This window comes from Gavialis gangeticus, unplaced genomic scaffold, assembly GCF_001723915.1.
Source record: "Gavialis gangeticus isolate Ggan-Ray unplaced genomic scaffold, GavGan_comp1, whole genome shotgun sequence".
In the NCBI taxonomy this organism is placed as follows: Eukaryota; Metazoa; Chordata; order Crocodylia; family Gavialidae; genus Gavialis; species Gavialis gangeticus.
The window spans coordinates 179,823,615-179,837,840 of NW_017729022.1; the positions used below are offsets into that span (position 1 = coordinate 179,823,615).

Genomic DNA, 14,226 nt, shown 5'->3' on the forward strand with positions numbered 1-14,226 from the left:
GCAGGGGTAAAATAACACCATTGAAGTGCAGCTGTAGGGGGCTTTCCAGTGTTCTAATAACTACTTGACTTGCCTAATTAATACACAAAGGATAGCAAGTGAACTCATGACAAACTACATTGTGTTGCCTAAATCTTTTGTATTAGGAAGATAACTGAATATAGTCAACCCCTTCCCTGCTCTGAGGACAGCTTAGCTTTTACTGGGGGGCTTCTACAGTCCTAAAGGAACTTTTTACCTGTATGGGTCTAGTACTTATTTGGCCTTGCCCCTCTTCTGTAATTGTGCTACCAGCTAGTACAGAACTAGGCTGTGCTATGCATCTAGATCTCCTCTTATAAATTTTTCAGGCCCCATAAGATAGGTACACATCTTCACTAGCCTAGCTGGCACAAAGGGGCTGCAGCAGAACTGTGACTGGCCAAAAGCATGTTAAGACCTACAGGGAAAGTAAACTTTGGCTTTTTGTTCCTAAAATGATTAACTAGGTATTTTTGTTGAGTTCACTTGCATCTGTCTCTGGCATGCCCTTGTCCTATTACAATAGAAAAAGGTCAAAGCTGACAGACTAATAGAAACTAATTCCAAATCAGTGTCCCAGAGGCAATCTACCCAAATACGTATTTCCATTTTTTTTGAGCAGCCTGGATCAGGTCTAGAACTTTTCTAGATGTAGTTGACATTGCAAGTGTGATCTGTGGCCTGAAAGCCTTAAGGCAGCTTAAGGTGGGTGGTTTTAGTATCACTACTACCTTCACATTGGCTTGGGATAAACCTGCCTTCCTTTAGTTATCCTTGTGTTCAAAGTCTGAAGAAAGCTGCCCAATTTGTCCCTTTATGCTAGCAAGGCAATAGTTTTGTTGTTTTGGTAGTGGGCCTGCAGAAAATGTTTTAAGTAACTAGATTCTTTCCTTATGCTGAAGGAAATACTGTAGTGGTGTCAGTAACATGAAGCTCTAGAAATTAGACTAGGCTGTGTTCAGTTGCAGTCAAGGTTGTATTTATAAAGCAAAATGGGGGCGGGAAAGAGTTCTTCAGCTTTTTTCAGTGCTGTTACTTTTTTATACTTGATGGCAAGATCCATGCGGTAATTATAGCTGCATCCTCAGTGTAACTTGCACTCTATTTGTAGTGGGACACAGCAGGGCAAGAGAGATTTCGAACCATCACTTCCAGTTACTACAGAGGAGCCCATGGCATCATAGTTGTGTATGATGTTACAGATCAGGTAAGTTCTAAACTACGCATTATTAAAGTGTTCTCTTAGCAGCTTTACCTACTGAGCATACAAAGTCAGTTACCTTTTAGATGGTGACTTTATTTGGCTCTTGTACTGAAATACTTTGTGTTTGGAACTAGCATTTGGAGGAAGGATACCTTTTTACTGCAAAAAAAAAAAAATCCATCTCTTTCCATAATGCACCACTTGTTAGACTTGAGTGCTTAAGTCTAGTTTTAACAGCTCACTTTTTTTGGGTGACTTTTTTTTTTTATGCCCATAGGGGAGGGATATGCAGTTAAAGGCAAGTTGCCTCTTTCAGCAGAACTTATGGGTTATTGTTAATGCATTGGCATCTGCAGAAGTTTCAAGCTTGCATGAAAAGATAAATGTAAAAATGTAATTCCCTAACTCAATGGAGGAATATATTTCCAAGGCCCACTTGCTCCTTTATGACACAAGTTTCTTTTGATTAAAAAAAACTTCTGTGGTAAGGCTTAATGTAACCTGCTACCAGAGTGATTTGGTGTCACTAGATGTGTTATGTCTGACTAGATGTTTTATGAAATAGCCTTGTTGGCTTGATAGATTTACAGAATGTAACAGATATATCCAGTCAAACCAATCTTGTAACAAGTTGATAGCTGCTCAAAGGTAAGGGTTAAAAAAAGTCTGTTCTGATGACCTTTGGGGAGAGGGTAATGAAGATGGGCTTAGAGCTCTGTAAGCTCAATTCACAGCACAGGAAGCAAGGCTTTTTAGTAACTTTCTCTAATTTGACTAACTGCTCCCCAGTCTCGCATACAATTCTGCTATCACCTAGGCAGAACATTCCTTTCATGTCAGACTCCTGTAATAAAGGGCTTCCTTTTTTTCCAGTTTGGCATGTGGTCTGATATGTATTTATTTGTTCTTTAAGGGCAAGTGTATGTGCTGTTTTCCAACTGCTTGGTGCCCTACCAGGGGAAGCCAGTGGGGTTGAATGTTTATTGGGTCCTGTCTTTGTCTGGAGGAAAACAGTGGAGTGCTGGGGATCTTTTCAAGACTTATTTTTGCAGTATCTGAAAGCCCTGGAATATGAGGGACAATGGTTAGGCCAGAAGAACTGGCCTGCGGCTGGGTTATTTATACTGAGCCATAGACTTCTCCTTGTGTTGGAGTCCTAACAGCTGGAAGGCAAAATACAGGTGTTTGGACGGTTTGCATATCATCCCTGGACATAAAATGTACTTGCAGTGAACTTGCCAAGATTTGAATGGTTCTAAATCATCAAATTAAAGATGATAGTGCCCTTAATGTGATCCCTTTTTTTATCTTCTAGGAGTCCTTCAATAATGTAAAACAGTGGCTGCAAGAAATAGATCGTTATGCCAGTGAAAATGTAAACAAGTTGTTGGTAGGGAACAAATGTGATCTGACCACAAAGAAAGTAGTAGACTATACAACAGCAAAGGTAGGTCGGCTAGATTTAAAGGACCAGCATGTAAATGTGCTTTTTGGGACTTGCCACACAGGAGTCCATGCTACTTGCATACCTTGATGCTAATGGAAGCTATGCAGGTGCCTTTTAAATGCAGACCCTGATGGTCCTCAAGGGCTGCCCACAGCACATGATCAAATTGAGGGAGTGGGATGGCATTATGAAACCAGTGGCTCCTTTACACCTGTGTGGAAACTACATTGTATGTAGCTTCAAGCATGTTCTGAGCCTTCCAATGAAAGTACTAAAACTTTATTCACTTTTATTCACAGGAATTTGCAGATTCCCTTGGAATTCCATTTTTGGAAACCAGTGCAAAGAATGCAACAAATGTAGAACAGTCTTTCATGACCATGGCTGCCGAGATTAAAAAACGAATGGGTCCTGGAGCTACAGCTGGTGGTGCAGAGAAGTCCAATGTTAAAATTCAGAGCACTCCAGTCAAGCAGTCTAGTGGAGGTTGCTGCTAAAATCTGCCTCCCCCTTTTTGTCCCACAACAATGAATTTGCAATCTGAACCCAAGTGAAAAAAAAATTGCCTGAATTGTACTGTATGTAGCTGCACTACAACAGATTCTTACCGTCTCCACAAAGGTCAGAGATTGTAAATGGTCAATACTGACTTTTTTTATTCCCTTGACTCAAGACAGCTAACTTCATTTTCAGAACTGTTTTAAACCTTTGTGTGCTGGTTTATAAATGTGTGTAATCCTCGTTGCTTTTCCTGATACCAGACTGTTTCCCGTGGTTGGTTAGAACGTATTTTTGTTTTTGATGTTGGCATGTTTAGATGTCGGGTTTAGTCTTCTGAAGATGAAGTTCAGCCATTTTGTATCAAACAGCACAACAGTGTCTGTCACTTTCCATGCATAAAGTTTAGTAAGATGTTATATGTAAGATCTGATTTGCTAGTTCCTTCTTGTAGAATTATAAATGGAAAGATCACACTATCTGATTAATAGTTTCTTCATACTCTGCATATAATTTGTGGCTGCAGACTATTGTAATTTGTTGCACAATATGTAACAAACAACTGAAGAAATGTTTAATAAATATTGTACTTATTGGAAGTAATATCAAACTATGGTGATTTAAATATTGTCTTAATTCTTATGGCTAAGGGGGAAACTAGGCTTGTATTGTGCCCAACATAGATATGTGCAGCCATGGCAGTCCAGACCCTCAGACCAAATGCCCTTCCCAGCAAATAAGTACAACTGAAGACTTGTCAGGGTGCATTAGGCATGTATTCTGTACCTGGAACACAACATAAGACAAATATTCATGGGAGTATAATGCATTCTGAATGTACAGTATTTTCCCTACCTTGGTCTCTGAACTTTAATTTATTTCTAAAGGACTTAATCTAGGAATTCTTGTCTACTTTGCTGTGTAGAGGTAGAAAACAGTATATTTCTTTATGTTGAATGACTTTCAAATTTAATAATTCAAGTTGATGTAACCATCTCTTCTATCCTGTTACTCCCAGACTCTTAATTGAATACTGTTTTTGACTTAGTGCAGCAGCTTAGTTTATTCCTCTCTGCAAAGGGATTTGAAGGGATGAAACTGTGGAGTAATCTTAAAACAGTTAAGTGGGGAATCCCCCAAAGACTCCTGTACCTCAACACAGAGGAGTTAATTTTAAAAACAATTTGAAGTTAACCAGCAGCAAGGTGTGGTGACTAGCTTATTGCAACTAAATGGACAGTGGGATGTGATTTTTTTTTTTTTCCTTTTGTACAGAACTAATCAAATCATTAGTGCCTGATGTCTGACTATATATAAAGCCACAGGAAGCTAGCCTATAACACTTCCTATAAAGGTAAAAATGTTCAGCTTTATCTAGAACTCCAGTGTTCAGCTTACTTTTTGTAAATATAATCTCATGTTTAAAATGACCTTGTAGACATTCCCTTTGTAGTAGAAATACACCCCATGTGATAGCAAAATTATAGCATAGGTATGTTGTGAGGTGCAAACTGAAATAAACCAGTGCAAACCCCCTCCTCTAAAATATGGGGAACAAATTCTGGGGCAACAGCTACTTTAAAAACAAAAACAAAGCTTAGTTGCATCCATTTAACAGGCAATCCTAATTCATGTGTCAGTAAGTATTTTATGATTAAGTTGAACCTCTTTTTGTTGAAGAACCTCGCAATAAAGTGGTGTACTTTGTATTATAGGTATGTGCTTGTTGGATCAATTCATACTAATGTAAAGTGACCTGCTCTTTTTAAAAAGCGGGAGTGGCATTTGGTTGATCATTGCTAATATAACTGGGGAAACGAGCCACATCTTTTTGAAGGAGGGGTTCAGGCAAAACATTTCCTTGAATGAGACTGCATAAGTGAACTCATTTATTCCTAAGTGTTAAGATGCCTGCTAAATAATGCAATCCAAAACCTACTGTTAATATACAGTAATAAAGTATTGCAAAACCAACTTTGGGCTATACCATTAAGTTTTTGTTCTGCTAAGTGACTACAGTGGGCTTGGTTCCATTTATGGTTTCTATGAGTGCTAAAACTTGAGGGGAAGGGACTTAACTATGGCCTTGGCAGAAGAGAGATGGAGAACATCAGAATGTCCCTTTCAACCTAAGGAATCCTGATTCCATTCAGTGGAGTCAGCAGGGCTCCCAGGAACTTGCATATTACAGTACTGTGCAAGCCTGTCATGCCTAAAGGCAGCTGAACTGGTATTTCCACTTGGTCTGTGCTCCCTGTAACAATGCTGCTAGGACTAAAGCTCATTTGCTGTATAGTCAAACAGCACTTCCTCCAAATCCAAGGCACCTAGTCTGAGCCATTATTCTGTTGGTAAAACCTGGAAACTACTACAACCTTCAGATAACAGCCAGAACTCAATTCTCTAGCTACATCCACGCTATACTCTTTCCTCCTTTTGTGGTGTCATGTGGCAGAAGTCAGTGAGCCATTCTATTGTCCCATCAAATTGGGAGGGGTCTGATTACAACTGCTTTTCCATGAAGGTGTCTTTCTTGAAACACTGGGAGTCAAGAATGGTGGACTACATAACCCACAGCAGAGGGGAAGTGCTTGTTTCACTGAGGATTGCCCATTCCATTACAGACTTCCTCCACTCCAAGTTCACTGGCTGCCTCCTGCAGAAATTGCAACATCAGTCAACTACTCCTGCAGTCGCTTGTGCCTGATCTCCCTCAAACTGAAGGAGTGGATCAGTCCAACATCTTGCCAAAACCTTGCAGTTCTCACCTAAATACTGACTTGTGCTCCCTACCCAACTGCAAGATGAAATGCCTATTAATTTCCCCACCTTTCTGAACTACTGGACAGCTTCTCTTCTGTTCTTATGTCCAAGATGTATCAATGTGGTGTACCTTCATTTATTCTTTGTGCTGTCCTTACCCCCTGTTCCCAGGGACTTAAGTGATATAGAAGACTTGCCATGAACCTGCAGCCACTGTCTAAGCATCTCTAATAAGCAAAACTTGTTACTAATGGGTCAAACAGTTTCCTTTAAAAGGGCTGGTAACTGCATCTTTGCTCCATCCTTTGCACTTTAAGTATTTTGCAATTGTATAATGGTGTGAAAGCAAGACAAGGGCTCCTTATGATTTCTATTCAGAGCCTTAGAGTTAACCTTAGCTGAGATTTTGTTTGTATTATTATTTTTTTTTTAATCGCCCTTCACTTCTGGTGTTCATACAAGGGCAAGATGCAGGAAGGCTCTAGTTAATTATTCCACTAAACCAGGGTTGTCAATGAGGGGTATGTGTACCCCTGTGAGTACTTGGGAAGGCTCTAGGAGCTACACACAGGCAGGTGGGGGCATGAGGGTAGTAGTGCCCATCTACAGGCCACTTAGGTGCTGCCTGGCTGGTCAGATGTGGAGTGGGGAGCTAGTGGAAAGGATGACAACCCCTGGCAATAATTGACTACTGGCACTGATTTTGCAATTAGTCTATAGAGGTGTATGATCTTGGTGTGGTAACTTACCTGCCACACTGCACTTTATAAATTTATTTTACAAAGGAGTAAGTTTCTCAGATGTTTCAAAATAAAAGCTATTCCTTTCTGCCACAACTGTACAAATCTGCATTAAAACCAACTTTACTGCTGGCCCTTCTCTCCACAAGAAGGGGTGGATTCAATATGTATTTATTTGGAATGTAGCTGCCTAGTATGGGGCAATTTACTTAAAGGCAGTGGAACAGCAAGATGCCAATAGCTGTTGGTTGGTTCCAGCCTGCTTACAAATACACATGCATCTATGTGTATTCTGTATGCATATATGTAACAAGCTGCTTTGGACCAATATAAGTAGCTGAAATTATTGTTGCAGCTGGCTATAAAGGTACCTACAAGGAGTAAATGGTTCCTTTTCTTACTCCTTGTGTAAGATGCAACAGTGTGGGTGAAGCACTGCTAACTTCAGACTGTCTTACTTTCACTAGACTATCCATCAATAGAAGAGTGGATGGCTATAGGGTTACAACTAGAAACAGGTTAAATATATTTTGGCCACAAGTCTGTTTTAATTCAGTAGAAATAATTCTTGTCTCTCACCTTCATTATTTTTCAGTCAGAAAAAAACATTTTAAAGGCTAGGGCTTTTGCCATTTAAGTTAAAATGTTTGCACTCTCCCCTTTCAGAATTGATCTTAAGGTGGCACAATCCTTTTCCTTCCCTCTCCCCTCCCCCCCATAAGCTTCTATAGGACATGAAATAAAGATTTGTTCAGCTGACATCCAAAAAGAAGCTCCCTCTTCTGTCCACTTTTCAATTCAAAACTTTGAGAAGGGAAACTCTTTCCTGTCAAATCAATAGTTGGAAGGGAGGGGCCATGAAAAATGATGGCTCCCTATACACCTTCATATAAAAGCTGAGAATTCCAGTTGCCTGGCTTCCAAATATCCTCAAAACTTTGTTACACTTGTCTTATAGCTCTAAAGTTAAAATGGGGAGGAAGCAAAACTGTGAGATATACCCTTTCAGGTTACGAAATGAGAGCAAGCCAATGCTTGGTTGTTGTGCAGGCCGTCTTTAAGGCCTCAAAACACCAAAGTTTGTGCAACCAGTTCAGGATGGACACAGCTTCATGCTGCTGCAACAGGGTTCTCAATGTTGCCTTCTGCTGTCGCTCTCTCCTCTGTCAATTCCATTTCAGCTCAGCAATTTTCATAAATGGTGGCCTAATTCAAGATTGCATCTAGGCATGGTTTTAATGATCAGCATCTCCCACCATGGCACCTGGTTCACTAAAAAGTATAAATCAGTTTTGAGGCAGGATGGGGGGTGTTCCCATCCCTTACTACATACATAGGGTACAATATGCTACTTTCATTTGCGTATCATGGGGGTAATGTCATAGATGAGTACAACTTACCCAAAGATGACGGGCAGAAGAGAAAAGTAGTGGTGGTGCTCTATGTATGACGTGCGTTGGCGCAGTGCTCAGTAGAAGGTAAGTCTGGTGAAAGCTCTTCGGTTAGTGTCAAAGCAGAGACCAACATGGGTGCCATCATGCAGGGTGTTTACTACAGACCAGGAGGAAGCAGCAGATGAGGCTTTTTCAAACAACTAACTAAAAGTTTCCAAATGGAAGGCTCTGGTTCCCATGGGGGCCTTTAAATTACATTTTTTGGGAAGGAAACAGCAGTACACAGACTGTCCATTCAGTTGTGTGCTAAGGAGAACTTTTTTCTACAGGTGGTTGGGAGACCAACTAAGAGGAAGAAGTGCCTCAATTTGCTGTTCACAAACAGGTGGTTGAGAATGAAGGTGGAACGCACAAAAGGTAGCAGTGACCATGAAACAATAAGAGTTCAAGATCTGAAGGAAAGCAGCTAAAAAGCAGACTTGAATGAACTCGGAGAACTGTTGGGTAGGATCCCCTGGAAGGCAAGTCTGAGGGGAGAAGGCACACAGGAGAGTTGGATGTACTTAAAGGAGGCCATGTTAGGGGCCCAAGAGCAAGCTATTCTGATGCAAAAAAAGGACAGGAAGTGCAGCAGAAGACCGACCACCCAAAGAATGAATTTTTCAATTAGGAGAGACTCAAATCCCACCAAAAAGTGGACACTTGGCCATATTATTAGAGAAGAGTCTAAGTGTACTGTGTGGGCTTGAAAGGAGACAAACAAGAAGGCCTAGGCACAAACTGAGGTGCAACTAGCAAGGACTGTAACAAGTACCAAAAGGACTTTCTACAAGTGTGTCAGAAATGTAGGTCCCTCACTGAATGCAGCTGGCCATCTAGTAATAGAGATTTAAGGGATGACTTAAATTATAATGCTGTTCACCTTCATGAACAAGTTTTGCTATCAGATGTTGAAAGCAGCTGGCATCAAGGCTAGGGGAAAAGAAGAAGCCTAGGAGTACTGGGAGTCTGGGTTTCGGATTATTCAGAGAAGCTGGATATTTTAAAGTCAGTGGGGCCAGATAGGATGCATCCTACAGTATTCAAGACATTTGCTGAGGTAATTTCAGAGCCATTGGCTATAATTGGTAACTTGGAGATTGGGTGAGGACTCAGGTGACTGTAAAGTGCAAGTAGTAGCCACCTTTTAAAAAAATTAGTAAGAAAAATAGAATTACAGACTAGACTGGTCAAGCTGGCCTTGATCCCTGGAAAGACCATGTAATCAAGGGATCTTTCTAAGCACCTGGAGAACAAGGTGATCAGAAACAGCCAACATTGATTTAATCAAGAACAAGTCATACCTGACCAATCTGATTTCCTTCTATGATAAGATGAGAGAGATTCTGTGGATGGGGGGAGACCAGTACCTTGTCTTTAGCAAGACTTGACAGTGCCACCTTCAATGACATTCTCATTAACGAGCTAAGGAAACGGGCCAAATGAAAGTACTGTAAGGTGGGTACATAATTGCTTGGATCTTCGTGCTTAAAGGGCAGTCATCAAAGACTAAATGTCCACTTGGGAGAAGGTATCAAGTAGGGTCTGCCCTAGGTCTGTCTTAGGTCCGGTATTGCTTAATATCCTCATTAAGGATTCAGAAGATATGAGTGCATACTTAGGAAAGTTGGGTGGAGTTGTAAACGCTGTGGAGCGTAGGGCTAGGATTCAGAATGATCGGAATAACCAAGATAAATGGTCCAATATTAAATCGAATTACATTTACATGTGCTAAATGTTGCACTTAGAACACATACAAAATATAGATTGAGGAATAATTACTAGGCTGCAGTACTTCAGAAAAGTATGTGAGGTTACAGTGGGCCATAAGCTTAAGGCCCACTGTAAGGTCAGAGAGTGTGCTCCTGTTACAAAAAACAGCCAGTTGTACACTGCTAGGGCATGTTATTTGCAAGTGAAGGGAAGCGATTCTGCTCTACTTGGCACTGGTGAGGCCTCACTTGGAGTACCAATTCTTTAACTTCAATTTTTGGCTCTACGCTTCAAGACAGATGTGCCCAAATTAGAAGTATCCAGCCGAGAACACTGAAACTGATAAGAGGCCTGGGAAATATGATTTACAATGGAACACTGGAAGAACTGGATTTAGTCTGGAGAAGAGAGAAAACAGGATTTGATAAGAGTCTTCAAATAGCTGAAAGGGTGTCTGTATGGAGGATGGTGATAGACTATTCTCTGTGGTTGCAGGGGACAGGACAAAGGAGCAGTGGTCTCAAATTGCAGGAAGGGGAATTTAGGCTGGATATTAGAAAGAATTTCTTTGCCTTGGGTTAAGCATTGGAAGAAGCTACCCAGAAAAGCTGTGGAATTTCTACCCTTGGACATTTTTGAGAACACTTTTGACAGACACTTGACTAGGATGGTTTATATAGGTACATCTCTCAAGCTTCCTTCCAGCGTGATTTTTCTATATACTTCAAGTACTTATTATATCAGTCAACCATCATTATTTTGAAAAGGCAGAGGGAAAATGTAAAGAAAGCCATCAGAAACTGATAAAAAAAGAAATAAAGGGAAATTACTGATTCATAGAAAACTCTGACATCATCTGTGACCACGTTTTATGAACTTCAACTCACATTAAGATAGTTCTGTGCATCTCTTCCAAATAAGTTCTCAGAGCTTTTGGCATATTTAATTATTATCCACTTAGCAAAGAGCATTTGACCTTTCTGCATTGGACCTGACACACTTGAGTTACATGTGAACACGTGCAAAATTGGCTTTGTAGTTGATGAGAGAATGAATCAAGTGCTTGGGTTGGTTCCGAGAAACAGAAGAGGATACAGTCATTATTGATCTCTACTGTCACGTTTTATATAGTAAAAGTTTATAAAAATAAATGCAGCAATGATCAAATAAACCACCCAGCATTACTGGAAATTGAAATGTGCATCATGGCAAAGCATCACAAAACACAGAGGCACTGAGTTTGGATGAATCATCATTCAGAAAGCCAGGGGATTGTGACATTTCTACAGTGCTAAAATGGAACACGCAACTTCAAAAAGGGAAAAGCAAATAAGACTATACCAATGAATGCTTTTTTGAGGAGGACTTGTCCCTCCTTCCTTCATATAACAACTTAAACTGCAAAATTAAATAAAAACATGGTAAGCAAATAATCCTTTGGCATAGCTCTCACACCACAAACACTGATAAAAAGTGCCCCAGCTTCACCGAGTCCGTACATGACTGAATGGTTTCATTTTGGCATTACTGTAAGAGTAGAAAATGGTACTGCTCAGTCCCTTGCTGGAACACACCTGTCATCCATCCAGAGACTGCCTGATACATGCCATCTCATCTAGAGGCATTACCTGAAATACAAAGAGAGTGCTAGTTACTGCCAGTTGGCTGCAGTCCCGGCAGAGAGAGAGGTCACATTTGCACTGTTCAATAATCTCCAGTATACTTTTCAAAGCTGCCAGTGTCAGATCCTTTTATCACTATCTTTTTCCTGTTAAATGATGTTTTGCTCTTATGCCTAAAAGCTTTGGAAGGAAACAAGTTCCTGGTTGCAACTAATATTTAAGAGTGTTCCGTGAGATGAGCAAAAAGAGGTTAGGTTTGCTACATTCCTATGGATTAAGCTGAAGTGCTATGAGCTAAAGAAGCATGCCTGTTAATATGGTAGGCACCTGGCCTCCACCACACTGGGCTGCAAGGAGAGTGGAAGATCTTGATGCACAGCATAGGGAGCAAACAATTCATCTGCATGAGACTGACATCAGCTGAATACCTGAGTACTATGTGCATCAGAGCAGTACCAAGCAATGAGCACCCTCCCGTCCACAACCTGCCCCTTCCAGCAATGAAATTGGAGGCTGCCCCCTCTAGGCAGCCAAGAAGGAGCGTGAGACCAGGAAAGAGAAAACAAGCTAGAGAGTGTGTGGCTAAGTGAGATGGCTGTTCTCTCAAGATAGGAGTAAGTCCTGGGCTTTAGTCCTGGGCCTCTGCTTTCCAGTGGGGCAGAAGCTTTTCCACTGTCCTCCATCTAATGACTATTAAATACCAGGTGCAGTAGCTTAGCTTCGCCAGACAGGCTGGAAAGCAGACTTGGATAATGTCTGACTCGGGGAGAGTGGCTAGGAAGTCAGAGAGCCGGGAGTTCCAAAGTCTCTCTCAATGTCAGGGAACTAGAAACTGGCTCCTGCTTTCTGGGCAAGTGCCCCAGCCACTCGGCAAGTGCAGCCTGCTACCAGTAGTCCCCCTGCTTGAGTTCACCCAGGATACACCCTGGGCCAGCAGGTAGTCCACTGAGCATGCTCAGTAGCCATGAGAATGCTAATGTATGCACATTGCACATGAAGTAGGATAGCGAACTGTGTGCAAGGACCACAAATGGCAGCTACATAGCCATTTGTAGCTGGGACACTGCTATCTGGGCATGTAAAGTGGAACAGGATTCTTTCCTTTGTGTCCCATGGTCCTTGGGGGCTCTGTGCAGGAGGGTGCAGAGGAAGATGAGTGCTTTTAGCTAAATTTTCCTTCCACTGAATATGCAAAAGTGCTGACTAAGCTCAACTGTACCAAACTCTACGTAGGCACCAGCCAGACTTTTTGCCTTCATAAAATCAGAGAAGTGGGGTTGGATGGGACCTCCAGAGGTCATCTCTATCCAAGCCATCCTCTACAAATCCATAATCTAAACTCTTCAAAAAATTACCATCAACCATGATGCAAGACAAGACATAATACTCTAACCTGCCATGGGCAAATCAGGGAAATTACAGCAGCTTGCATGCACAATCCCTCTTGTTCTCAGGAGGCCCAGGGGCACAAGCTGCTGGAAAACATTCAACAGATTAAGCTGAAGCCTGTTTAGGACTAGAAAAATAAGCCTATGTGCCTGCCCATCAGCTCCTGATGGTGCATCACTAGTCCTGTTATGCCTCCAGCAGGGATGCTGCACCTGAATTTTCAGTCGTGTCTTACGCTAATGTCAATCTCAGAGTGCAGACCATTGGTCCTTAGTCTCAGGGCAAACACTTGCATCTTTCCTGCTCTCAGATTATTAAAAATACAACTGAACATTCAAGTGTAGAAACCCCCTGGGAAAAGTTGTTGTGCCAGCTGTGACCTAGACCTACTTAAGACACAGCCACTCAGCTGGCTAATTCCTGGCATTTACTGAAAGTCACTAGGGCTGGATTTGAGTCGCATGCACCAGGGATTGAACTGTTAAGAAAAGTAAATAAATCTCTTATTGTCCTCCCTCACACTGAAAGAACCATAAAAAACACACTTTATGTGCAGGTTTCACCCTAAAGGGGCCCCCACATTTTTTTTGCGCATGCAAGAAAAATATCAAGTCAGCACTTGATTTTATTCAGGCGTTTTAGGGGCATTTAACCCTGTGGGTCCTTTCCTTGGTTATTTGATTCCCCTGTGGAACTTTGTCAGGGCAGTAACCGTTCAAACTCCTTCTGTGTAGCTGAGTAATACTCAGGGAAAAGACTGTTTCTCCTAATTCAACATAGGTCAACTTACAATTGGAACAATATGGTACGAGCACTACAGGCATTAACTCCAACAGCCTGCAAAGTATTGGCATTTATTTGTTAGAAAGCCTTGCTTGTACACACTTTATAAGGAGATCCATCACACAAGAGCAGGGTCAAAACAACGTTAAGTTCTCTCGCAGTCCTAGGATTTAGTTTAAGAAGAAATCTTACAGGAATTAAGGCAGACGTAGCAAAACTGAATGTTGAAGTTAGATGTCAACAGAAGAGTGGTAACAATTACACCAGTTTCATGACTGCTTGTACCCTCTACCTTCTCGCCTGCTGGTAGAGTTACTCCTTTACATGCTCTGATTTAGGACAGCACAGGCCTAAGTCCCGCTCCAGTCAGGGTGCTTTTCTGCACTGAGACTGCTGACAATTTATCTTCAGTGCCTTTCTGGGAACTGGTCATTTATAGCAGACAGAACCAGGAAGCTGCAAGCCCTGCTGTGCTCCTTTAAAGCAGGCTGCTGCTTCCTGCTTCTCTTTCTCTTAGAGCTCCTTGCTGTGCTTCCCTTCCCCCCCCTTCTTGCCCCTAAGATGATGATGACATCCTCATGATGCAGGAAAAGGCAGGGAGGAAATTCAGGAA

The 14,226-nt window shown here is 41.6% G+C and overlaps 2 protein-coding genes across 5 annotated transcripts in view; one reads left to right on the forward strand and one right to left on the reverse strand.

Annotated features, from left to right (window-relative positions):
* The window catches only part of RAB1A (RAB1A, member RAS oncogene family), a 45,367-nt gene extending 40,223 nt beyond the window's left edge, over positions 1–5,144 (forward strand). Inside the window, exons 4-6 of the mRNA XM_019516579.1 lie at positions 1,133–1,228; positions 2,541–2,672; positions 2,972–5,144. Of these exons, the coding sequence (XP_019372124.1) occupies positions 1,133–1,228; positions 2,541–2,672; positions 2,972–3,169 (426 nt within the window). The 3' untranslated portion in view covers positions 3,170–5,144. The remainder of the gene's footprint in view (positions 1–1,132; positions 1,229–2,540; positions 2,673–2,971) is intronic.
* A 5,527-nt stretch (positions 5,145–10,671) lies between these two features.
* CEP68 (centrosomal protein 68) overlaps positions 10,672–14,226 on the reverse strand; it is a 49,092-nt gene continuing 45,537 nt past the window's right edge. For all 4 annotated transcript variants that reach the window (XM_019516581.1, XM_019516580.1, XM_019516582.1 and 1 more), the window contains one exon: positions 10,672–11,447. In XM_019516581.1, coding sequence (XP_019372126.1) covers positions 11,397–11,447 — 51 coding nt within the window. In that variant the 3' untranslated portion in view covers positions 10,672–11,396. The remainder of the gene's footprint in view (positions 11,448–14,226) is intronic.